The sequence below is a fragment of the Pongo pygmaeus genome, chromosome 2 (assembly GCF_028885625.2).
Source record: "Pongo pygmaeus isolate AG05252 chromosome 2, NHGRI_mPonPyg2-v2.0_pri, whole genome shotgun sequence".
Lineage (NCBI taxonomy): Eukaryota > Metazoa > Chordata > Mammalia > Primates > Hominidae > Pongo > Pongo pygmaeus.
Genome location: NC_085930.1, coordinates 100,715,393 through 100,733,987, shown reverse-complemented (window position 1 = coordinate 100,733,987; position 18,595 = coordinate 100,715,393). Strand labels below are relative to the sequence as shown.

The window sequence follows — 18,595 nt, the reverse complement described above, 5'->3', positions numbered from 1 at the left end:
CCAGCCTCAGCCTCCCAAACAGCTGGGATTACAGGCAAGAGCCATAGTGCCTGGCTGATTTGGCAACTCTCCGTCATTGCTCTGTGGCTGCCACCTCTTCCAGCCATTAGACCACACCCTCCTCAGGGCTTCCGCTGCCCCATGGCATCTGCCTTCTGCCTTCTTGGTTCCTCTGCTCCCAACAATTCTCTCTGCACATCTCTCAGTCAGCACCAGAGCTTTCAGCTGAGGCCGCTGAACTCCCCATAAGTTAGCTGTCCTGGACCCAGCCGTCCTTGTCTACTCCATTCAGTAGTGGGCTGCCCAGTGGGAGGGTCACAGGGTCAGCTTGGCTCAGAGAAGCCATGGGTATGGTGGGCGTGCAACAGCTGCCCTGAAGGGGCTAGGCTGGCAGGGTCCTGAGGTGGCTCAGGATGTCCCCACTGAGACCAGGTCCTGCCTCTAAAGCTCCTGTTGTCCTGGAAGCTGGAGCCCAGCCTCACTACAGACTTTTAGGGCAATGACTCCCCAAAAGGCTGAGGGCAGCCAAGTCCCTGGCTGGGCCCTGGAAGCACAGAGGGAAACATGACATGGTCCAGCCCCCAGGAGCTCTGGGTGCAGGGGGGGCAGGCAGACCTGAGCACATCGACCTCAACATAAGGTCATGACAAAGCAGGCCCTCAGGGGGCTTGAGGCTTGGAGCAGGGATGTCCCATAGTCCTCTAGGGGATGGCCAGGGAAGGGTCCTGGAGGGGAGGCACTGGGACTGGCAGAGAGATGAAAGACGTGACATGTGCAGAAGGGAAGGGTGTGCTGGTGCAAGAGAGTAAGCTCAGAAAAACAAGCTGGGGTCAGACCACAGAGAGAGCTGGGCTTCTGGGATCGTCGCGTGTCCTTTCCCTGGGGCTTTGGGGGCCATAGAGGGGTAGTGAGCAAGGGCCTCCGCTGTGGAGGTCCCAGCTTGCAGGTGACAGTCTAGTTTCATGCCCTGGCTGCCTCAAGAAGGGAGGGGCTGCAATCCAGGAGGCCAGAGAGAGGCTGTCCCAGTGGTAGGGATAAGAGGCAACAATGCTGAGATGCCCTTTGCTCTAAATGCAACTCCACACCCCATCTCCATCATCCACGCCAGGGAGTCCCAGGGTCCGTTTGCTGGCACACAGCTTCTCCTTTCCTGGGGGCCTCTTCCGAGTCCCCCGGTCTCTCAGGAATGAAGCCCCAACACTGTTGGCAAGACCCACCAGGCCTTCTTCAGACAGACACATCGAGGGACCCGTCATTCCACCCATGCCCAGCTTCCCAGAGGCCCTTCCTGCCTCCACTCCCCCCACCCCCGCTGCAGGTCACTGACCCTGCTTGGAAAACACCAGGCTTGCTCATATAAGGAGCCTGGGCCAGGCCTGAGTATTCAGCGATGGCATCTGCATGGTGGCCCTGTCTCATCTTGGCTCTGCTCTCCAGCTTGGCAGCCTCTGGCTTCCCGAGAAGCCCCTTTCGGCTGCTTGGGGTGAGTCTGCCCCCTCTTTGCCATCTGGCTCTTGGTGTGGAATGGGCAGAAGGCATCATGCTGGGCAAGGCCTCTGAGTGGAGTGAAGAGGAGGCAGAGGGCTGGGCACTGAGCTGCCGGGAGTAGTGTGGACACTGGGAGAACTGGGCTCCAGCTGAGGCCTATGCTAACCTGTTGTCTAACCCTGGGAAGGCTCTTAAAACTCCCTGGACCTCAGCTTCCACACCTGTCAAAAGAGCAGTGCACCATGAACTGCTCACTTCACTGAGGGGCAATGAAGGTTCAAGTCTCAAAGGAGTGTGACCTCTACAAAATGCTCCGTTGAGCCCTGTGGGGTGTGGCGGGAGCAGGGGTGCTCTGGAAGGAGCCTAAAGGAGCCTGGGGGCCAGGGAAAGGCGGAATGGGAGATAGAATGAGGTGGGGCATGTAGGGTGTGAAGAGAGCTCTGGGCTCAGCTCCCCCTGCCCTGCTCTCCTGGTAACCTGGAGACCTGCCCCTCTCTGGACCTCAGTTTCCTGATCTATTCAGAGTTCTTCCTACTCTGACATGTGGCTCTGGAGGGTCCTATGTCTGGGGGCCACTCAGGTGTGTGGGGGGCAGGGCACCACTGAACCCCTGGTCTCAGCCCAGAGCCTCCCAGGTCATGCGGCCTTGGCGTTGGCCTTGGCCTGATTCCTCTGTTTGTGTTTGTTTTTGTTTTTTCAGAAACGGAGCCTCCCGGAAGGGGTAAGAACTTTCACCAGGGGGTGGGACGGAGTGGGGCAGGGCAGGATAGAGCTGGTTGCCCAGCTGCTGAAAGTGTAGGCTGTAACAGCAGACTCCTCACAGCTAGCAAACAGCTTACGGCCCCCTGCCCTGGCAGCCTCCAACAGCACAGGACTCCTGGCAAAGAGCGTCACAGAATGACCACCCCTCCAACCTCACAGGATGTAGCCCAAGAGGGCCCCTCACAGGCATCCCTTCTTTCCGCAGACACTTCCTTAGCACTTGCTGGTACCTGGCTCTGTGAAGCGGTTCCTGCCACACCCTCACGAAGCATCTTTATATCCCTAGGGGGAGGGGGCTCAAACACCTCCCTAGAGCCTCTCGAAATCCAACACCCCTATTGGAAAGAGGGTGTCTGGAGACTTCCCTTGGCACAGGAAATCAGTTCCTCTTTGGGAGACAGAATGAGGCAATTACCTAAAGACCCAGGAGGTGGGCTGGGCTGTGTGCTAGAGGGAGTGTGAGGTGTGGAGGATGAGTAGGAAGAGCCAGGGGCAGGTGCTCCAGAGCCAGTGTCCCGCGCATGGCTGGAGCTCAGGGTGACTGGATGGGAAAGGGCAAGCTCTCACTGGCTGCAGCGGTGTGCAAACAGATCGCAGAATTGAGGAGGCAGGACAAGCATCTGAATAATGGTGGCCGCCAGAACATGGAGACTGGAGACGCCACCAAGTCTTCCAATGTAGGAGGCCTGGAGGATGAGGGTTGCATGCCGGGCAGGGGCCTCAGAGCCTGCAAGGGTTTGCAAGGGAGGTGGCTGGGTTGCAAACCTGCTTCTCCAGTGTCCCAGTCTGGCTGATTCTCCACCCACCTCCCCAAAGGTGGCCAATGGCATCGAGGTCTACAGTACCAAAATCAACTCCAAGGTGACCTCCCGTTTTGCTCACAATGTTGTCACCACGAGAGTGGTCAACCATGCAGACACGGCCAAAGAGGTTTCCTTTGATGTGGAGCTGCCCAAGACGGCCTTCATCACCAACTTCACCTTGTGGGTACCACCATGGCTGCTGGCTCTGGGCTCGGGAACAGGGGGTCTGGCCCAGTGTGATCCCCCCACCCCCAACTCTCTTTCCCTGCAGGACCATCGACGGTGTTATCTACCCTGGGAATGTCAAGGAGAAGGAAGTTGCCAAGAAGCAGTATGAAAAGGCTGTGTCCCAGGGCAAGACGGCCGGCTTGGTCAAGTAAGTGTGGACTCCCAGGCCTTGGGGAGAATGTCTGGGATCCAAGGGCCTTCAGGGCTACAAACAACAACAACAGCTATTATTATTGGTATAGCAGAATGTGCCCATAATTTTGCCATTATCCCATGTTGAGGCTGAGGCTAGTGAGGCTCAGAATGGTTAGGGATCTCCCTTGCCAAAGGGCTGGGCCTGGGGCCAAAGGCCGAGGAAGGGTGGGCTCCTGCAGTCTTTGAGGGAGTCACCATCTCGCACCCTGTTCAGGGCCTCTGGGAGGAAGCTGGAGAAGTTCACAGTCTCCGTCAACGTGGCTGCAGGCAGCAAAGTCACCTTCGAGCTAACCTACGAGGAGCTGCTGAAGAGGCACAAGGGCAAGTACGAGATGTACCTCAAGGTCCAGCCTAAGCAACTGGTCAAACACTTCGAGGTAATCAACCGCCCCTGCAGACCTGGGGGGACGGCAGCAGGGTGCAGGAACCCGCCCATGGGGCAGTCTCAGACGGGGGTCAAAAACAAAAGTTCTGCCTCACGGCATCCCCCATCCTTGGCTGGGAAGGCTGGAGGAATTCAATGGTTCTGGCCACAGCATCTGGGGCCAAGGGGAAGAGGCTGGGACGGACTCCACAGATGCAGATTCGGTGCTGGGCCCTCAAGGGCAACACCAGCAAGTGCCTCTGTAAGGCTTCTCACTGGGCACATGGGCATTTTTCCTACCTCAAAGCTGAAAGCCAAAGGAAAAGCATCAGTGGTGGAATTTTGGGTGCATATGGCAGGCGGTGGTAACACCTCAGGATCAGCATACTCTCCTTCAAGCCCCTGTGGTCACTTTCCCAGTGGGAGACACCAGGCTTGGCCCTCAGCACTGTCCTAGAGGGTCCCTGCATCACCACAGACCCATCTCATTCCCATTGGCCTTGTTCTGGGAACTGGCCTCTGCGGTCACTGAGTGACATTTCCTTACTTTGGCCATTTCAGATCGAGGTAGACATCTTCGAGCCTCAGGGAATCAGCATGCTGGACGCTGAGGCCTCTTTCATCACCAACGACCTCCTGGGAAGCGCCCTCACCAAGTCCTTCTCAGGGAAAAAGGTGATGTAGATGCCTCTCAGACCTGGTGGGGCAGGGGACAGGAAAACTGACTCCAGCAGAACAAGCCTGCAGCCCAGGGCTTAGCTGCTGCAAGCATGCATGTATTGGGGTGGGGCTGGGGATCAATCTGCAACTATCACCTTCCTCCTTGCCCACTGGGGTTGGGAGTGAGGATGCTGAGGGCAGGGGCTGCTGACAATGACCTGCCAGAGGAGCCATTTACAAAGCCTGGTCCTGTTCCCCCTTGGGAAATGGACAGGGCAGGGCTTATCTTCCCTGTTTTACAGGTCCGGAGGCTGAGGCCCAAGGGAGTCATTTAGATCTACTGACTCCACAACGAGGGGTGAAAGACTAAAGAGAACTTCATTCTTGGTGCTGGGTGGTTGGCTCCAGTCCCCAAGGCTACCAGCTGTTCTAGGGGCCTTAATGGCAGTGGACAGTGGGTGAATAAATGTTTGTTTAAACAACAAACCAGTCATCCAGGACTTCCAGGGCGAGGCCCGAGGGGCACACACTCAGAGGACTGCTGGCTTCTGCAGGGCCACATCCTGCCCCAGGACCCTCCTCCTCCCCTTTCTCCTCCTTTTCCCCTCCCCTCCTCTTGGCACCCACACACCAACATTCCAAACCTACAAGAAATTCCTTTTAATGGGAAGCTACCCCTTCCCTAAGTAGCTTCTCAGTGCTAAGCTCCAAGGTAGCCTGGGCTAATGGGTGTGTGAGGCCAAGAAAAAGGGAGCTGGAAGCTGAATCAGACAAGGCCTGTACCCCGCCAGGAGCCCTGATCTCCAAGGGGAAGAGCAGTGCTCAGAAAGGCCAGAGCGTGGTAAACAGTGCCTTCCAGTGAGTCCTGGGAGCTGCAGAGCACGCCGCCGGCGGGCAAGGCTGCCCAGGCCTCCAGCTCTTGCTAGCTTCTGCCCTGCTAAGGGCTCCTCCCTGTGAGGCTGCACCTCTGCTCCCTCAGCTAAGGACTGAGGTCTCCCTGGCCATGGCCGAGCTGAGCAAGGTCTTTCATCTCCGTCCCTTAGGGCCATGTGTCCTTCAAGCCCAGCTTAGACCAACAGCGTTCATGCCCAACCTGTACAGACTCCCTCCTCAATGGAGATTTCACTATCACCTATGACGTGAACAGAGAATCTCCTGGTAACGTGCAGGTACCCGGGCTGGCTGATTCATCATCAGGGTGGGGCGAGGGCTGGTGGGGAGGGGCTGCAGCTGCATCTAGTGCCATCACCCTGGGTCCTCAGCCCAAGGCTGTTTTCTTACAGGATGTGGGACAGCTGATGGCCTAGAGCCTGGTGCAGCACCCCCTAGAGGGTGGGATAGGAACGTCTTTTTCTTGGGCTGGTAAATGTCTGGCTTCTACCTGCAAGAATAGTCAATGTGGTGTTGCTAAAAGGACACCGGCCTCCATCCCTCTCCCCACTTTCCAGATAGTCAATGGCTACTTCGTGCACTTCTTTGCACCTCAAGGCCTTCCAGTGGTGCCTAAGAACGTGGCCTTCGTGATTGACATCAGCGGCTCCATGGCTGGTCGGAAATTAGAGCAGGTACTCAGCGCCAGTGGCACAGCCAGGGCTCGCGGGAGTAAGGGGTGGAGGAGATTTCTTTTTTTAAGTGGAAAAAGCCGATTCTTGTGGTGAATGAGGAGAAAGGGGACAGGATAAGAGAAGGCTCATGGCCTCTGCCCGCTTCTGTGGCAAGCCTCAGGCAGGGCTCGCTGGTGCAGATGGCGTGGGCTGCACCGCCTGCTGAGCTGAGAAGGGACCTCACTCTCTGCTGCGGCTTCTCCCAGCTCTTTGTCTCTCTTTCCTCCAGACAAAGGAGGCCCTTCTCAGAATCCTGGAAGATATGAAAAAGGAAGACTATCTGAATTTCATCCTGTTCAGTGGAGATGTATCCACATGGAAAGAGCACTTAGTCCAGGCCACGCCCGAAAACCTCCAGGAGGCCAGGACGTTTGTGAAGAGCATGGAGGATAAAGGAAGTAAGAGCGGAACTGGAGCCCACGCGCCTCCTAGTGGCGCCTCCCTCTGTCCCTGAGCAGCCTGCAACCCCCATCTTAGGGCAGGGACTCTGCTGGTCTCAGGCCCTTCAGATCCGAGCTGGGGTAGAGGTGGGAGTGGATGGTCCTCAGGCTTGAAGACAGAATATCGGCTGTCTTCTCTTTGGTCTAGGGAAACCCATTCTTTCTGTTTCTAATCCATGATCCTGGTATCCCACAAGTCCCAGCAAGATAAGGCCACAGAGAACCCTTCTTCTTGGCCCTGTTTCATATGGAAAATGGCACATGATGTCTACACCGCTCCCCTCTCCTCCCAGCAAGAGGGGCTGGGAGTCCATCCAACTCTTTGCCAAAGGGCTTTCACAATCGCCATGTGCTTTTCGTCTTCACCATGTGCCTTTCATCCCCATTTGAAAGTGGAAGTTGTTTGTTTGTTCATGTGGTGGTTCATTCATTGTTTGCTGAGTACCACCATGGGCTGGCAGATAGGGTCCGTGGGCACATGAGTGGGGCCGGCTGTCCCAGCCTCCTCCGCTCCAGCCTGTCTGCACACTGGCACCCTGAGGACACCCTTCCACGGTGCTGTCTGTCTGTGTCCCAGTGACCAATATCAATGACGGGCTGCTGAGGGGCATCAGTATGCTGAACAAGGCCCGAGAGGAGCACAGAGTCCCAGAGAGGAGCACCTCCATCGTCATCATGCTGACTGACGGGGATGCCAATGTTGGTGAGGAGCACGGGTATGGTTTTGAGCTAGGGCTGGAGCGCTCGGCTGCTGCTCCTGGCTCTGTAGCTGGCTCATTGGAAAACCTGGGGCAGCTCTTCCCTGGGTTCCCTGTGGTCTGGGAGCCCCTCAAGGGCAGAGTCCTGCTTCCCTCTGCCAGGGCTCTCCACCACCTGCCCCACAAGGGCTCTTGGTTGTGACTCCACCAACTCTGCATATGCAGGAGTCCAGTCTCCCCAGACAGAGCTGGTCTAGACCATCCCAGGGCTGGGGCTGGACTGTGAATACCCCCTTCTCCAACAGGTGAGAGCAGACCCGAAAAAATCCAAGAGAATGTGCGGAATGCTATCGGGGGAAAGTTCCCCTTGTATAACCTGGGCTTTGGCAACAATCTGAATTATAACTTCCTGGAGAACATGGCCCTGGAGAACCATGGGTTTGCCCGGCGCATTTATGAGGACTCTGATGCCGATTTGCAGTTGCAGGTATGCCTTGTCTTGCACACTTCCGGGCATAAGGAGCTCACTACTTCCTCAGACAGCTGCTCCATAAGGTGACAGTTCTAGTTATTAGGAAGAGCTTCCTCTTGAGTCAAAATCCACCTCTGACTATCTCTTACCCATCAGTAAAGATTCCGATGTTGTCCTTGGGCTACACAACAGGCCTGCTTCTTCAATAGGATTATCAGAGCAAACACAGGACATCTGGTTCAATATGAATTTCTGATAAATAATGAATTTTTGTAGTGTAAGTATGCCCCAAATATTGCACAGGACATTGTATTAGTGTACTGTGGCTGCCATACCAAAGTACCGAGTGGCTTCAATGAGAGAAATGTATTGTCTCCCAGTTCCAGAGCCCGGACATCCCAGATCCATGTGGCGGTGGGTTGGTTCCTTCTGAGGGCTATGAGGGCGGATCTTTCTAGGCCTCTTTCCTTTTCTCCATGGCTTATCAATGGCTGTCTTCTCCCTGTGTCTGCACACGTCTTCCCTCTGGATGTCTGTGTCCAACTCCCCTTTTAATAAGGACATCAATCATACTGGATTAGGGCCCACACTCATGACCTTATTTTGTAGACCCTATCTCCAAATAAGGCTGAACTTTAGGAGTACACTATTCAACCCATAACAGACATACCTACGCTAAAAAATTATTCATTGTTTATTTGACCTTGAATGTAGCTGCATGTCCTGTCTTTGTATTTGCTGAATCTGGCAATTTTGTTCCTTCTCTAGGCAGGTAACAGCATCTCCACCTCTGCAGGACGACCACCCCATCCCTTCCCTCCTCTGTCTCTGGATCTCTGCACTCCTGTCCACATCACCTTCTCATCTGCCTCTCTTTACTTCTTTTTCTCCTTCTTGCTTTCATTCCAGCAGACATTCCTTAAATACTTTCTTTGTGCCAAGAACTCTGTCCTTTCATATTTCTTTTTTTTTTTTTAATAGGAAATACTTCTGAAACTGTCCCTTCTAGTCTTCCTTGTGTTTATCTGGAAGCAGGGAGTTGTGGGGGGAGGCCCCCACAGACTGAAGGATGCAGTCAGGGAAAGGCAGAGTGAACATTAGGAGCCATTAGGACGGGCCCAGCCCTGGGGCATGGATGCCCAGCTGCAGCATCAGTGGGAGCCTGACCTGGGGCTTGAGATGACTGGCCCCGTCTGAACTTCAGGGCTTCTATGAGGAGGTGGCCAACCCACTGCTGACAGGCGTGGAGGTGGAGTACCCCGAGAACGCTATCCTGGACCTCACCCAGAACACTTACCAGCACTTCTACGATGGCTCTGAGATCGTGGTGGCCGGGCGCCTGGTGGACGAGGACATGAACAGCTTTAAAGCAGATGTGAAGGGCCATGGGGTGAGTGGGGACAGGGCCTGGAAGTGTGCTGGGGATGGGGTATCAGCAGTGGTAGGGCTCTGGCCTCATGAGGGTCCAGGAGTGGTGGCCCCTGAACCTGATCCACCCAGGCCTCTAGCCCCTTGCCTCCTTCCACCCCCACCCCAGGCTACCAACGACCTGACCTTCACAGAGGAGGTGGACATGAAGGAGATGGAGAAGGCCCTGCAGGAGCGGGACTATATCTTTGGGAATTACATTGAGCGGCTCTGGGCCTACCTCACCATCGAGCAGCTACTGGAGAAGCGGTGAGCAGGGTCCCAGCCCCCACCTGTGCCTACTCCTGGCTGGGCTCCGACGCAAGGGCACCCCCGTACGCAGTCCCAGCGGTCCTGCCCTCTTCTTGGCCCAGCCCAGGAACTGTTTGTAGAGCAGTCTGTAAGGAACCCCAGGCCACCACTCCCCATCCTGTCAGCCCCAAGGCTCAAGTGGGCAAGCCCCGTGGCCAGCAGCCTGGGAGTGCCCCCGGGGTAGGGGGGATCTCAGCACCCTGCTGCCCACACTGGGCATGGCCCAGGGGTGGTGAGGCTGAGTGGAACTGAAGGCCGGGATCCCAGCCCTCAGTGCCCAGGGGGCAGAGCTGAGCCCACTGAGAGGGTCAGTGTTGGTGTGGGTGGTATTAGCCTGTGAAGCCGTTAGTACACAATCTAGCACATGCTGAGTGCTCCACACATGGACACCATTGTGAGTGGCTGTTGTAGCCCCTTATTTTATTTATTTATTTATTTATTTATAGAGAGAGGGTCTCCCTCTGTCGCCCAGGCTGGAGTGCAATGGTGCGATCTCGGTTCATTGCAACCTCCGACTCCTGGGTTGAAGCAATTCTCCTGCCTCAGCCTCCCAAGTAGCTGGAATTACAGGCATGCACCACCACGCCTGGCTAATTTTTGTATTTTTAGTAGAGACGGGGTTTCACCATGTTGGCCAGGCTGATCTCGAACTCCTGACCTCAGGTGTTTCACCCGCCTCGGCCTCCCAAAGTGCTGGGATTACAGGCGTGAGCCACCATGCCTGGCCGGTCCTTATGTTTTATAGGTGGGGAAACCAAGGCCCAGCGAGGAAACAGGGCTTGTTCACATGCCCCAGGGAGTTGTGAGCCAGTCTTCTCTGAGCCCAACTGGGCTGTACCCTGGTGGACCCCACAATGGGGAAGGTGGAGTGGGAATCTCCAGCTGCGTCCACCGCTCCAGTGCAGGAGAAGCGGGCAGGGTGCTGCTCTCCAGGCTGTCCTCCTGACTGGCCCCTCCTCACAGCAAGAATGCCCATGGCGAGGAGAAGGAGAACCTCACGGCCCGGGCCCTAGACCTGTCCCTCAAGTATCACTTTGTGACTCCACTGACCTCCATGGTGGTGACCAAGCCTGAGGACAACGAGGATGAGAGGGCCATTGCTGACAAGCCTGGGGAAGGTGGGGATAGGGATGGAGACCGGAACCCGGAGGCCTCCTGTGCTGGGCACCCTCCCTGGGGAGGCTGGGGAGACCAGACCTGCTGAAGTGGGGCATCTGAAGGAAAACTGGCCACAGGCTGGGGAAAGTGGGGTGGAGCGTGAAGCAGTCAGCATGGACAGTGGGGTGTGGGGTGAATAGGAGCCTCTGCACCTCTAAAGGGAAGTGAGTAAAGGGGGCACAGTGCCCATGGGACATTTCAAGGAAAAGGACTGAGGCTGTAGCATGGAAGGGCTTAGTTAGACAAGAAGAAGCACTTCCAACATGAAAGGCCTGCAGCAGGCTACCAGGCATCTGGAGATTGTTAGGGGAAGAGTCCCTGAGAGCTGGAGGCTGGGACCCCCTCAACCAGACCCCAGACTGCCCTACTCAACGGGGGTCCCAAATGCCCACTGCAACTAGGTACAGGGTCTGTGTGTGGTTGTGGGGGATTGGCATTGGGAGACATGGGAGGCAAAGAGCTGGGCGTGGCCAGGCCAGGCCTCTGGCTTCCAAGAACTCCTAATTCCAGGGGACACCCAGTGGGGGAATAGCTGGCTGCTGGGAGGTCCACAGCCTAGGGCTGGTTGGCCAAGCAGCCAACTCTGGTCCCTGCTCACCAGTGCCCTATGGCTTCTAATGCATTTCTCCTCTTCCTCCCTTGCTGCACCTGCAGATGCAGAAGGTAAGCTTTAGCCAGCCACCGGGATGGGCATTATGGAAGGGAGACGAGAGAACTGAGGAGGACTTTCCAAGCAAGATAGGACCCCCAGCCATGGGGGCACACTTGGGACACCTGGGCTCAGGCCCAGCCCTATTGCCAAATCATGAATGTGCCCCTCTCTGAGCCTGACGATCCCTGTAAGTTAATTGGGGGTGGCTTCCCTTGCCCAGGGAGAGACAATCAGTATGACAGTATCTATGACCTGCAAAAATGAGCAATTTAGCATGTCAGTCATTTATACTTCATTAATCCCATAGCAACCCTCCAAGAGGGCCCTTTTATGATCCCCATTTTACAATGGGGAAATTGAGGCACGGGGGGTTAATTTGCTCAGTCTGTTTGCTCACAGACTCAGCAGATGGCCAAGGTGGTACTTAGGCCAAGGCAGTCTGGCCCCAATGCCCATGCTGGGAATTGCTGGGGATCACAGTCCTCTGTGCCTCTCTCACCACAAAACTGGAACCTCACAAACTCCCTGCCACTAGGCAGGGCCTCCCCAGCCCCTACTGGCCTGCCCCACCTCCATCTATAAGCACGGCACATTTGGACTGGGCCATCACGTTCCCCTCAGAACAGCCCTGACAAATGTACCAGTGCATGTGAGTACATATATGCATGTGCACGCATATGTGTGCACCTGTGTGCACGTGTGGGTGGGTGTTTACTACCAAGAAGCAACAGACAGCCGTGAGCCTCACTCACCCCACCTAGGGGGTGGGAAGCCCAGGGGTGGGGCAGATGTTTGCTGTGAGCATTACTCAAGAGAGAGAAGCTGATATTTCAGCCACATCAAAAAGCCCTGCCCCAACATTAAAATCACATTCCATTGCCACCAGCCCCATAAAGGGCTTCCCTGGATGTGCCTGATTTCCAAAGCCTAATCTTTGGGGTCACATCTCCACCTCTATCTGCCAGTGTTGGTGCCCCTCTGGGGCCCAGCAGCACTAAGACAGGCAGAAGGCACGGGGCTGGAGAAGGCACGGGGAGGGAGAAGGAACCCCTAGACCCTGATCACTACTGCCCTTCGGCTTTTCAGCCACACCGGTGAGCCCCGCCATGTCTTACCTGAGTGAGTACACGCTGGCAGCTACCACTCCTCCCACTGCTTAGAGCCTGCCCCTGCCATGTGTCCCTCCGCAGTGGCTACTCACTCAGCTCTCCAGGATGGGCAGATGGACAGTGTGCCCTGAGGAGATTGCGGGGTGGGAGGGCAATGGCATTAGCAAGCGGGAAGGGGAGGGGCATAAGCTGAACTCCTATGGGGGTCGTCGGGCGCCTCCCAGGGCCACTTGCTTAGCTCAGCACCCTCTCCCTTTGTATCTGCAGCCAGCTACCAGCCTCCTCAAAACCCCTACTACTACGGTGAGTCCCTGGCTGCTCCTGGGGAAGGCTCAGGGGCCTGGGCACGTGCTCCTGCCTGTCTCAGAGTTGAGCCCATGGAGGCCAGAAGGCTGGGGGAGGCCCCAGGTATGATGAGAGGCCCCGGGAGTCAGCCCCTTCTCTAATGTGTCACCAGTGGATGGGGACCCCCACTTCATCATCCAAGTTCCGGAGAAAGACGATGCCCTCTGCTTCAACATCGATGAAGCCCCAGGCACAGTGCTGCGCCTTATTCAGGACCCAGTCACAGGTGAGGCTTGTGGGCTAGGGCCGGGGCCAGGGGGCTCTTCCTGGGAGGGCTTGGGTCCCCCCAGGTAGGCACAGGGACCGGGTTCTCACTCTGCCCAGTAAGGCATCGTCTTCACATGCAGAGAAACCCCTGGGGGTGGGGAGTGCCCAGGGCCACAGGCTTGCTCAGCCCTACATGCCAGTGCTATTGGGAGACGATTAGCATGAATGGGCCGCCTGGGCCTAGGGTAGGACCCAGCCTGTGTCTGGGGAATGGTTTTTCTCTGAACAACACTCCCTGGCCCAGGCAAGGGGCAGACCCACAATGTCCCAGCATGACCCAAACCTAGAGTGTCTAGGAACCAACAGGCTTGGGCTCTGAAGTCCTGGCCTCTCTTGTAGCCCCCCACTCTGCTGCCCCTCAGCCAGTCTGGTTGAAGAGGAAGGCACACCCCTAAAGGCAATCTGGACTCAGAAGTTCTCGCTAGTCTCTCTCCTTGCCCCATCCCTCTGGCAGGCCTCACAGTGAACGGGCAGATCATCGGCGACAAGAGAGGCAGCCCCGACTCCAAGACCAAAAAGACTTACTTTGGAAAACTGGGCATTGCCAATGCTCAGATGGACTTCCAGGTGGAGGTGACAACGGAGAAGGTCACCCTGTGGAACAGGGCCGTGCAGAGCACTTTCAGCTGGCTGGACACAGTCACAGTCATGCAGGATGGGTAAGCTCCCCTAAAAGGTCTCCAAGGTGGACTACAGGCTGAGAGTCTAAGGAGGCTCTTGAGGGATTTAGACAAATCCCAGGACAAGAGATCCATGGGGGTCACAGGAAAGATCAGAGACTCCAGAATCCAGTCTCCTGCCACAGGAGAGGGGGACCATAGTGGCCCCCAACCAAACCCTGGGGCCCTGTCAGAGCTAGAATTGGTAGCTGCACAGTTCAGCTGGTTGGGTGAAGGCGTTAGGTGATAATGGCCCCCATTTGCCTCTTCTGTGGCTGCTCTTGTCTTCTTAGCTCTCCTGTCTTCAGATCCCCCAGAGCCTCCCACTGAGGCTCAGAGAAGGTGTGGAGCCTGCCCAATGTCACTCAGGAAGTCAGTGGCTTAGCTGGGGCTGGACCACAGGCCTCCAGATTCATAGGCCAGCCCTCTCTTTCCCACTTATAGACACGCAAGGATCCACTCACGGGAGGGGAGACAGTGTGCATGAGGCATCCTCTTTCCAACGCCCCTGAGATAGTTTCTGGAGTCTGTGGGCCCTCGGGTGCCATGTACAGGGGAGGCCCCACCAAGACGCCCTTGAATCAGATGCCCAGTGTCACGGCCACTGGGCCCCAAAGCCACTTTCTGGCTTCCTCTCGTAGGCTGTCCATGATGCTCAACAGGAAGAACATGGTGGTCTCCTTTGGAGATGGGGTTACCTTTGTGGTCGTCCTACACCAGGTGTGGAAGAAACATCCTGTCCACCGTGACTTTCTAGGTTTCTACGTGGTGGACAGTCACCGGATGTCAGCACAGACGCATGGGCTGCTGGGTACGAAGTGTTCAGACTGCAGGCTGTTCAGGCCTGAGAGCAGCATGGGAAAGACATACACAAGGCCTTCCTAGGCACCCCGTACCCAGCTCACAACACCCCATTCAGCCTTTGCATCAACCCTGAAAGGCCAGTGGCCACGTTACCCGTGGCAATGGCCAGGGGCTGACAGCATGAATATTTTTCTTCCCAGGGCAATTCTTCCAACCCTTTGACTTTAAAGTGTCTGACATCCGGCCAGGCTCTGACCCCACAAAGCCAGATGCCACACTGGTGGTGAAGAACCATCAGCTGATTGTCACCAGGTGAGGAGACTTCTAAAACACCCTCACCTGCTCAGCAACGAGAGGAGGAAAGAGCCCCCGCTGCCCAGGCACATTAGTCTGGTGGGCTTTTGTCTTCTGTGGGGTACCCTTGTTTCCCTTTGAGGTCTTGGCCCCTACCAGGCTCTTCCTAATTAAGAAAAAGCCCAAACTTGGCTTCCTAGAAAGAGAAATCATGTAACGTCATTCTTGACCAAAGAATTCTGGGCTGTTAGAATTGCCAACTTCCCACCCTTTTTCAATCTCAGGTCCGCTAGCCTAGGAGCCATCTTACCCACCCCGTGTATTGCAGCATCTCTCTTCTTTCCCTAGGGGCTCCCAGAAAGACTACAGAAAGGATGCCAGCATCGGCACGAAGGTTGTGTGCTGGTTCGTCCACAACAACGGAGAAGGGCTGATTGATGGTGTCCACACCGACTACATTGTCCCCAACCTGTTTTGAGTAGACACGCTGGCTCATGTTGGGATGGATGGCCCAGATTTTGTGGCATCTGGGACATGGGCACAGAGAGGGGCCTGTGGGAGGGGCTGGGAAAATAAAGTCCAAGGTCGAGACCAGACAGCTGCCAGCCTCTACATGCCTTCATGAGCCTCTGCTCCAGGGAACAGGCAACTGGGACCCACGGCAGCTCAAAAGAGGGGATGGCTAGCAGGAAGGCAACTTCTTGGGCCTCTCCGCTGACACAGCTGAGAGACAGAGTTGGTTGGACTAGAACTTTAGGGAGTCAAATGTATGACAGCTTGGGGGAAAAAATAAAGAACTGACTCTGAAGGAAGGGCTCTGAGAAGTCAGGAAGGGTTGAATGTATTTCAGTATCCAGGAAAGTCATAAGGTAAGTAAATGGTCCCAGCTCAGGAGCTCCAATCAGGACCTTTAGAAGTAGATAATACTCCAGTGCAGACTCAGCCCACATCTAAATGGGGATGTCAGCCACTCTTCCATCTATCCATCCATCTATCCACCATCCATCCACCCATCCCTCCACCCATCCATCCATTCACTCACCCACCCACCCATTCACCATGCAACCATCTGTTCACCCGTGTATCCACTCATCCATCTATCCCTCCACCATGCATGCATCCACCCATCAACCTATCTATCTATCCCTCCAACCATCTGTCCATTCATCCATTCATCCCCCAGCTACCTATTCATCATCCAACTATGCATCCATCCACCCATCCATCCTACCATCTGTCCATCTCTCCATCTGTCCATCCTTCCATCCATCCAATCCAACCATCAATTCACACACCCATCCACCCACATACCCATCCATCAATTCAGCAGATAAACACAATATCTTAGGCCAGGATCTGGGGGTACAGTTGAGTAATCCAGTTCCTATTTTCATGAGTGCTCGTTTGTCTTCAGCTGGCCCAGGCATCTCTGGGATCCTCTGATTGTACCTTATGATGACCACTTGGTGTATCCTCCCAATGAGTCTGTGGTGGGGTAGAGGGTCAGAGAGAGGTTCCTGGACGAGGGGCTCTGAGACCTCTCCAGTCTGGATAACCCTCTCCCACCTGGACAACTGCAACTGCCACTTCCTGAGTCTCCCTGCCTCCTCTATTGCTTCCCATAGAGAGCTTTTTACAGAGCAGATGTGATCACCACTTGCTGACTAAATCCCTGCAAATGACATCTTCCATCCTTTGCTCTTGGAACCATGACAGAAGTCCCTCCTATGGCCTCTCCAGCTTCCCCTCATACACCAGGTGCTTCCCTTACTTTCTGGGTTCCAGACACACAGGCTGCTCTCAACTGTGCAAACATAAGCCCTCCTGCCCACATCCTCTGCCTCTGCTGTTCTCTCTGCCTTGGGGTGGGGAGGGGGTAAGGGCATGCTGGGCAGACAGTACCCCATTCAGAGGACGCAGTGAGTGGCTTTGCCTGATGTCAGAGCAGGGGGCACAATAAGACTGGAGGAGGTTAGAATCGGACTGGGGAGTGCCACAAATGTCAGCGGGGCGTGGCATGTGGCCTTGGGGACATGAAAGGAAGTTGTCCTGCCTCCCAGTGCAGGGGTCCCTGGAGAGAGGACTAGAGGCCATGAAGGGCAGTCCAGGGGCAAATGTTTGTCATCAGAGGAGCCCCCCCTTGTGGCTACAGGATGCTAATGGCAGACCGGTGCCTGTTGTTGCTCTAGGGAGGGGGCCACATAGACATGGCTCCCATCTTGAAGGCCTCCTCATAGCCCCAGGGTGAATGTGGCAGGAGGCCAGGCTGGACTGGCTAAAAGGGCCCAGGCCTGAGAAAGGAACCCTCCATAGTGGGCAAGTCCCACCATTCTGTTCAAGCCTGGGTTGGTTGAGGAGCCATATGGCTATTATTTATTATTTTTCTTGAGATGGGGTCTCGCTCCCATCGCCCAGGCTGCAGTGGTGCAGTGGTATGATCACTGCTCACTGCAGCCTCGACTTCTCAGGCTCAGGTGATCCTCCCACTTCAGCCTCCAGAGTAGCTGGGACTACAGGCATGGACAATCACACCCGGCTAATGTTTGTATTTTTTGCAGAGACAGGGTTTTGCCATATTGTTCAGGCTGGTCTCGAACTCCTGGGTTCAAGCGATCTGCCCGCCTCAGCCTCCCAAAGTGCAGGGATTATAGGTGTGAGCCACTGCCCCTGGCCCACATAGCTTTAAAACAGTCATCTTGAGGTCAGTTTCCACATCTATGCAGTGGGGAGAAGGATCTTGCCACGCGAAGGATGTGAAAAGGCATCCTCGTTATGGTTTCTCGTCCTCCTCAGGTGTCTCCAGGAGGACAGCTCCAGGTAGCAGCCATGTGAACAGGTTGAGAGGCAGGAGTCGGCTGCCCTCAACTCATAGGCCGGGAGGCCATCTATGCAGGCAAAAGCTAGGTGGACTCTGCCTTCTCCCCATTCCACGTCACCCTGGTCCCTCCTGTCCCTGCCTGGCCCTCCCTCCCCTTTCACGGTAGAAGCCATGCTCTGTGGTGAGGTGTGTGCACCACCTGTGCTGGCCCGGCCCCCCTCCCCTTCCACCTCATCCCACAGCATCTCCTTCCGTCACCTTCCCCAAACTTAGCACACAGTGTCCTGGCTCCAGGCCTGGACGCACGCTGTTCCCATCACCTGGTGTCCTTGCCCTCCTTTTCCACTGGGCTAACTTCTCTCCATTTTTCAAATCTCAGCTCCCACATTACCTGCAGAAAGCTTTCCCTGCCACCCCCAGGCTTCCTGGTCATCCCCATGTCTCCCTCTGGGCTCCTGCAGCACCTGGCTATTTTCTGGGTGGCAGTTATCACCACAGGCACTGTGTCTGCCATGGTGCCCAATGTGCCCACAGTACTCAGCCTAGGGCCTGGCACAAGCTGGAAAGCACTTGCTGGATGAAAGAGTGAAGAACATGGGCCTATTTCCAACTGTCACAGAAAACACCTGCCCCGCAGGTGCTGGCAGGGCCAGAAAATCAACTGACTCCTCTGCTGTTGCACAAATTCAGCAGTCGGTCCAGGGGGTCATGTCCCAGAAGGGTAAGCTTGGGGTGGCACTCCTCTCTCATCCCTGTATGTCAGGGCTAGCCCCACAGCAAGTCCCTCTGAGCTACTCTCATGTCACAAAGCCCTGGCCTGAGCCCCCTGGAACAGCCTTTACAAAGCGACTCTGCCTGAGATCCCTATCTGCCAAGGAGGCTCGATGGGGGAGGCAGCAATGCAGGGAGGAGCGTTTCTGTGTGTTGGGCAAACCTGCTGCTGGTGACCCCTCCCACCAGCCAGTACTTTGACCCTTTTAGAAAGACCCATCCAGCAAATATCCTCTTCTAGCTCAAGAGCGGGGAAAGGATGTTTCCCTGATGATCTGGTGTTTT

General features: G+C 55.7%; 1 protein-coding gene across 1 annotated transcript; it reads left to right on the top strand.

Moving 5' to 3' along the window:
- Nucleotides 1-1,371: 1,371 nt before the first annotated feature.
- On the top strand, nucleotides 1,372-15,315 carry ITIH3 (inter-alpha-trypsin inhibitor heavy chain 3). Its single transcript, XM_054483894.1, has 20 exons — nucleotides 1,372-1,483; nucleotides 2,189-2,209; nucleotides 3,067-3,233; nucleotides 3,325-3,429; nucleotides 3,691-3,853; nucleotides 4,402-4,515; nucleotides 5,544-5,669; nucleotides 5,949-6,065; nucleotides 6,334-6,502; nucleotides 7,122-7,247; nucleotides 7,548-7,729; nucleotides 8,919-9,104; nucleotides 9,252-9,391; nucleotides 10,397-10,551; nucleotides 12,620-12,655; nucleotides 12,810-12,923; nucleotides 13,419-13,623; nucleotides 14,265-14,434; nucleotides 14,628-14,739; nucleotides 15,070-15,315. Exons 1-20 carry the CDS (start codon nucleotides 1,391-1,393, stop codon nucleotides 15,197-15,199), a joined length of 2,631 nt encoding a protein of 876 aa, XP_054339869.1. The 5' UTR covers nucleotides 1,372-1,390; the 3' UTR covers nucleotides 15,200-15,315.
- The last annotated feature ends 3,280 nt before the right edge of the window (nucleotides 15,316-18,595 follow it).

Coding starts and splice junctions, on each gene's coding strand:
- ITIH3 (XM_054483894.1), top strand. CDS start 1,391: ATGGCATCTGCATGGTGGCCCTGTCTCATCTTGGCTCTGCTCTCCAGC. Junction 4,516..5,543: donor AGTCCTTCTCAGGGAAAAAG/GTGATGTAGATG, acceptor TCCGTCCCTTAG/GGCCATGTGTCCTTCAAGCC. Junction 14,740..15,069: donor CATCAGCTGATTGTCACCAG/GTGAGGAGACTT, acceptor TTCTTTCCCTAG/GGGCTCCCAGAAAGACTACA.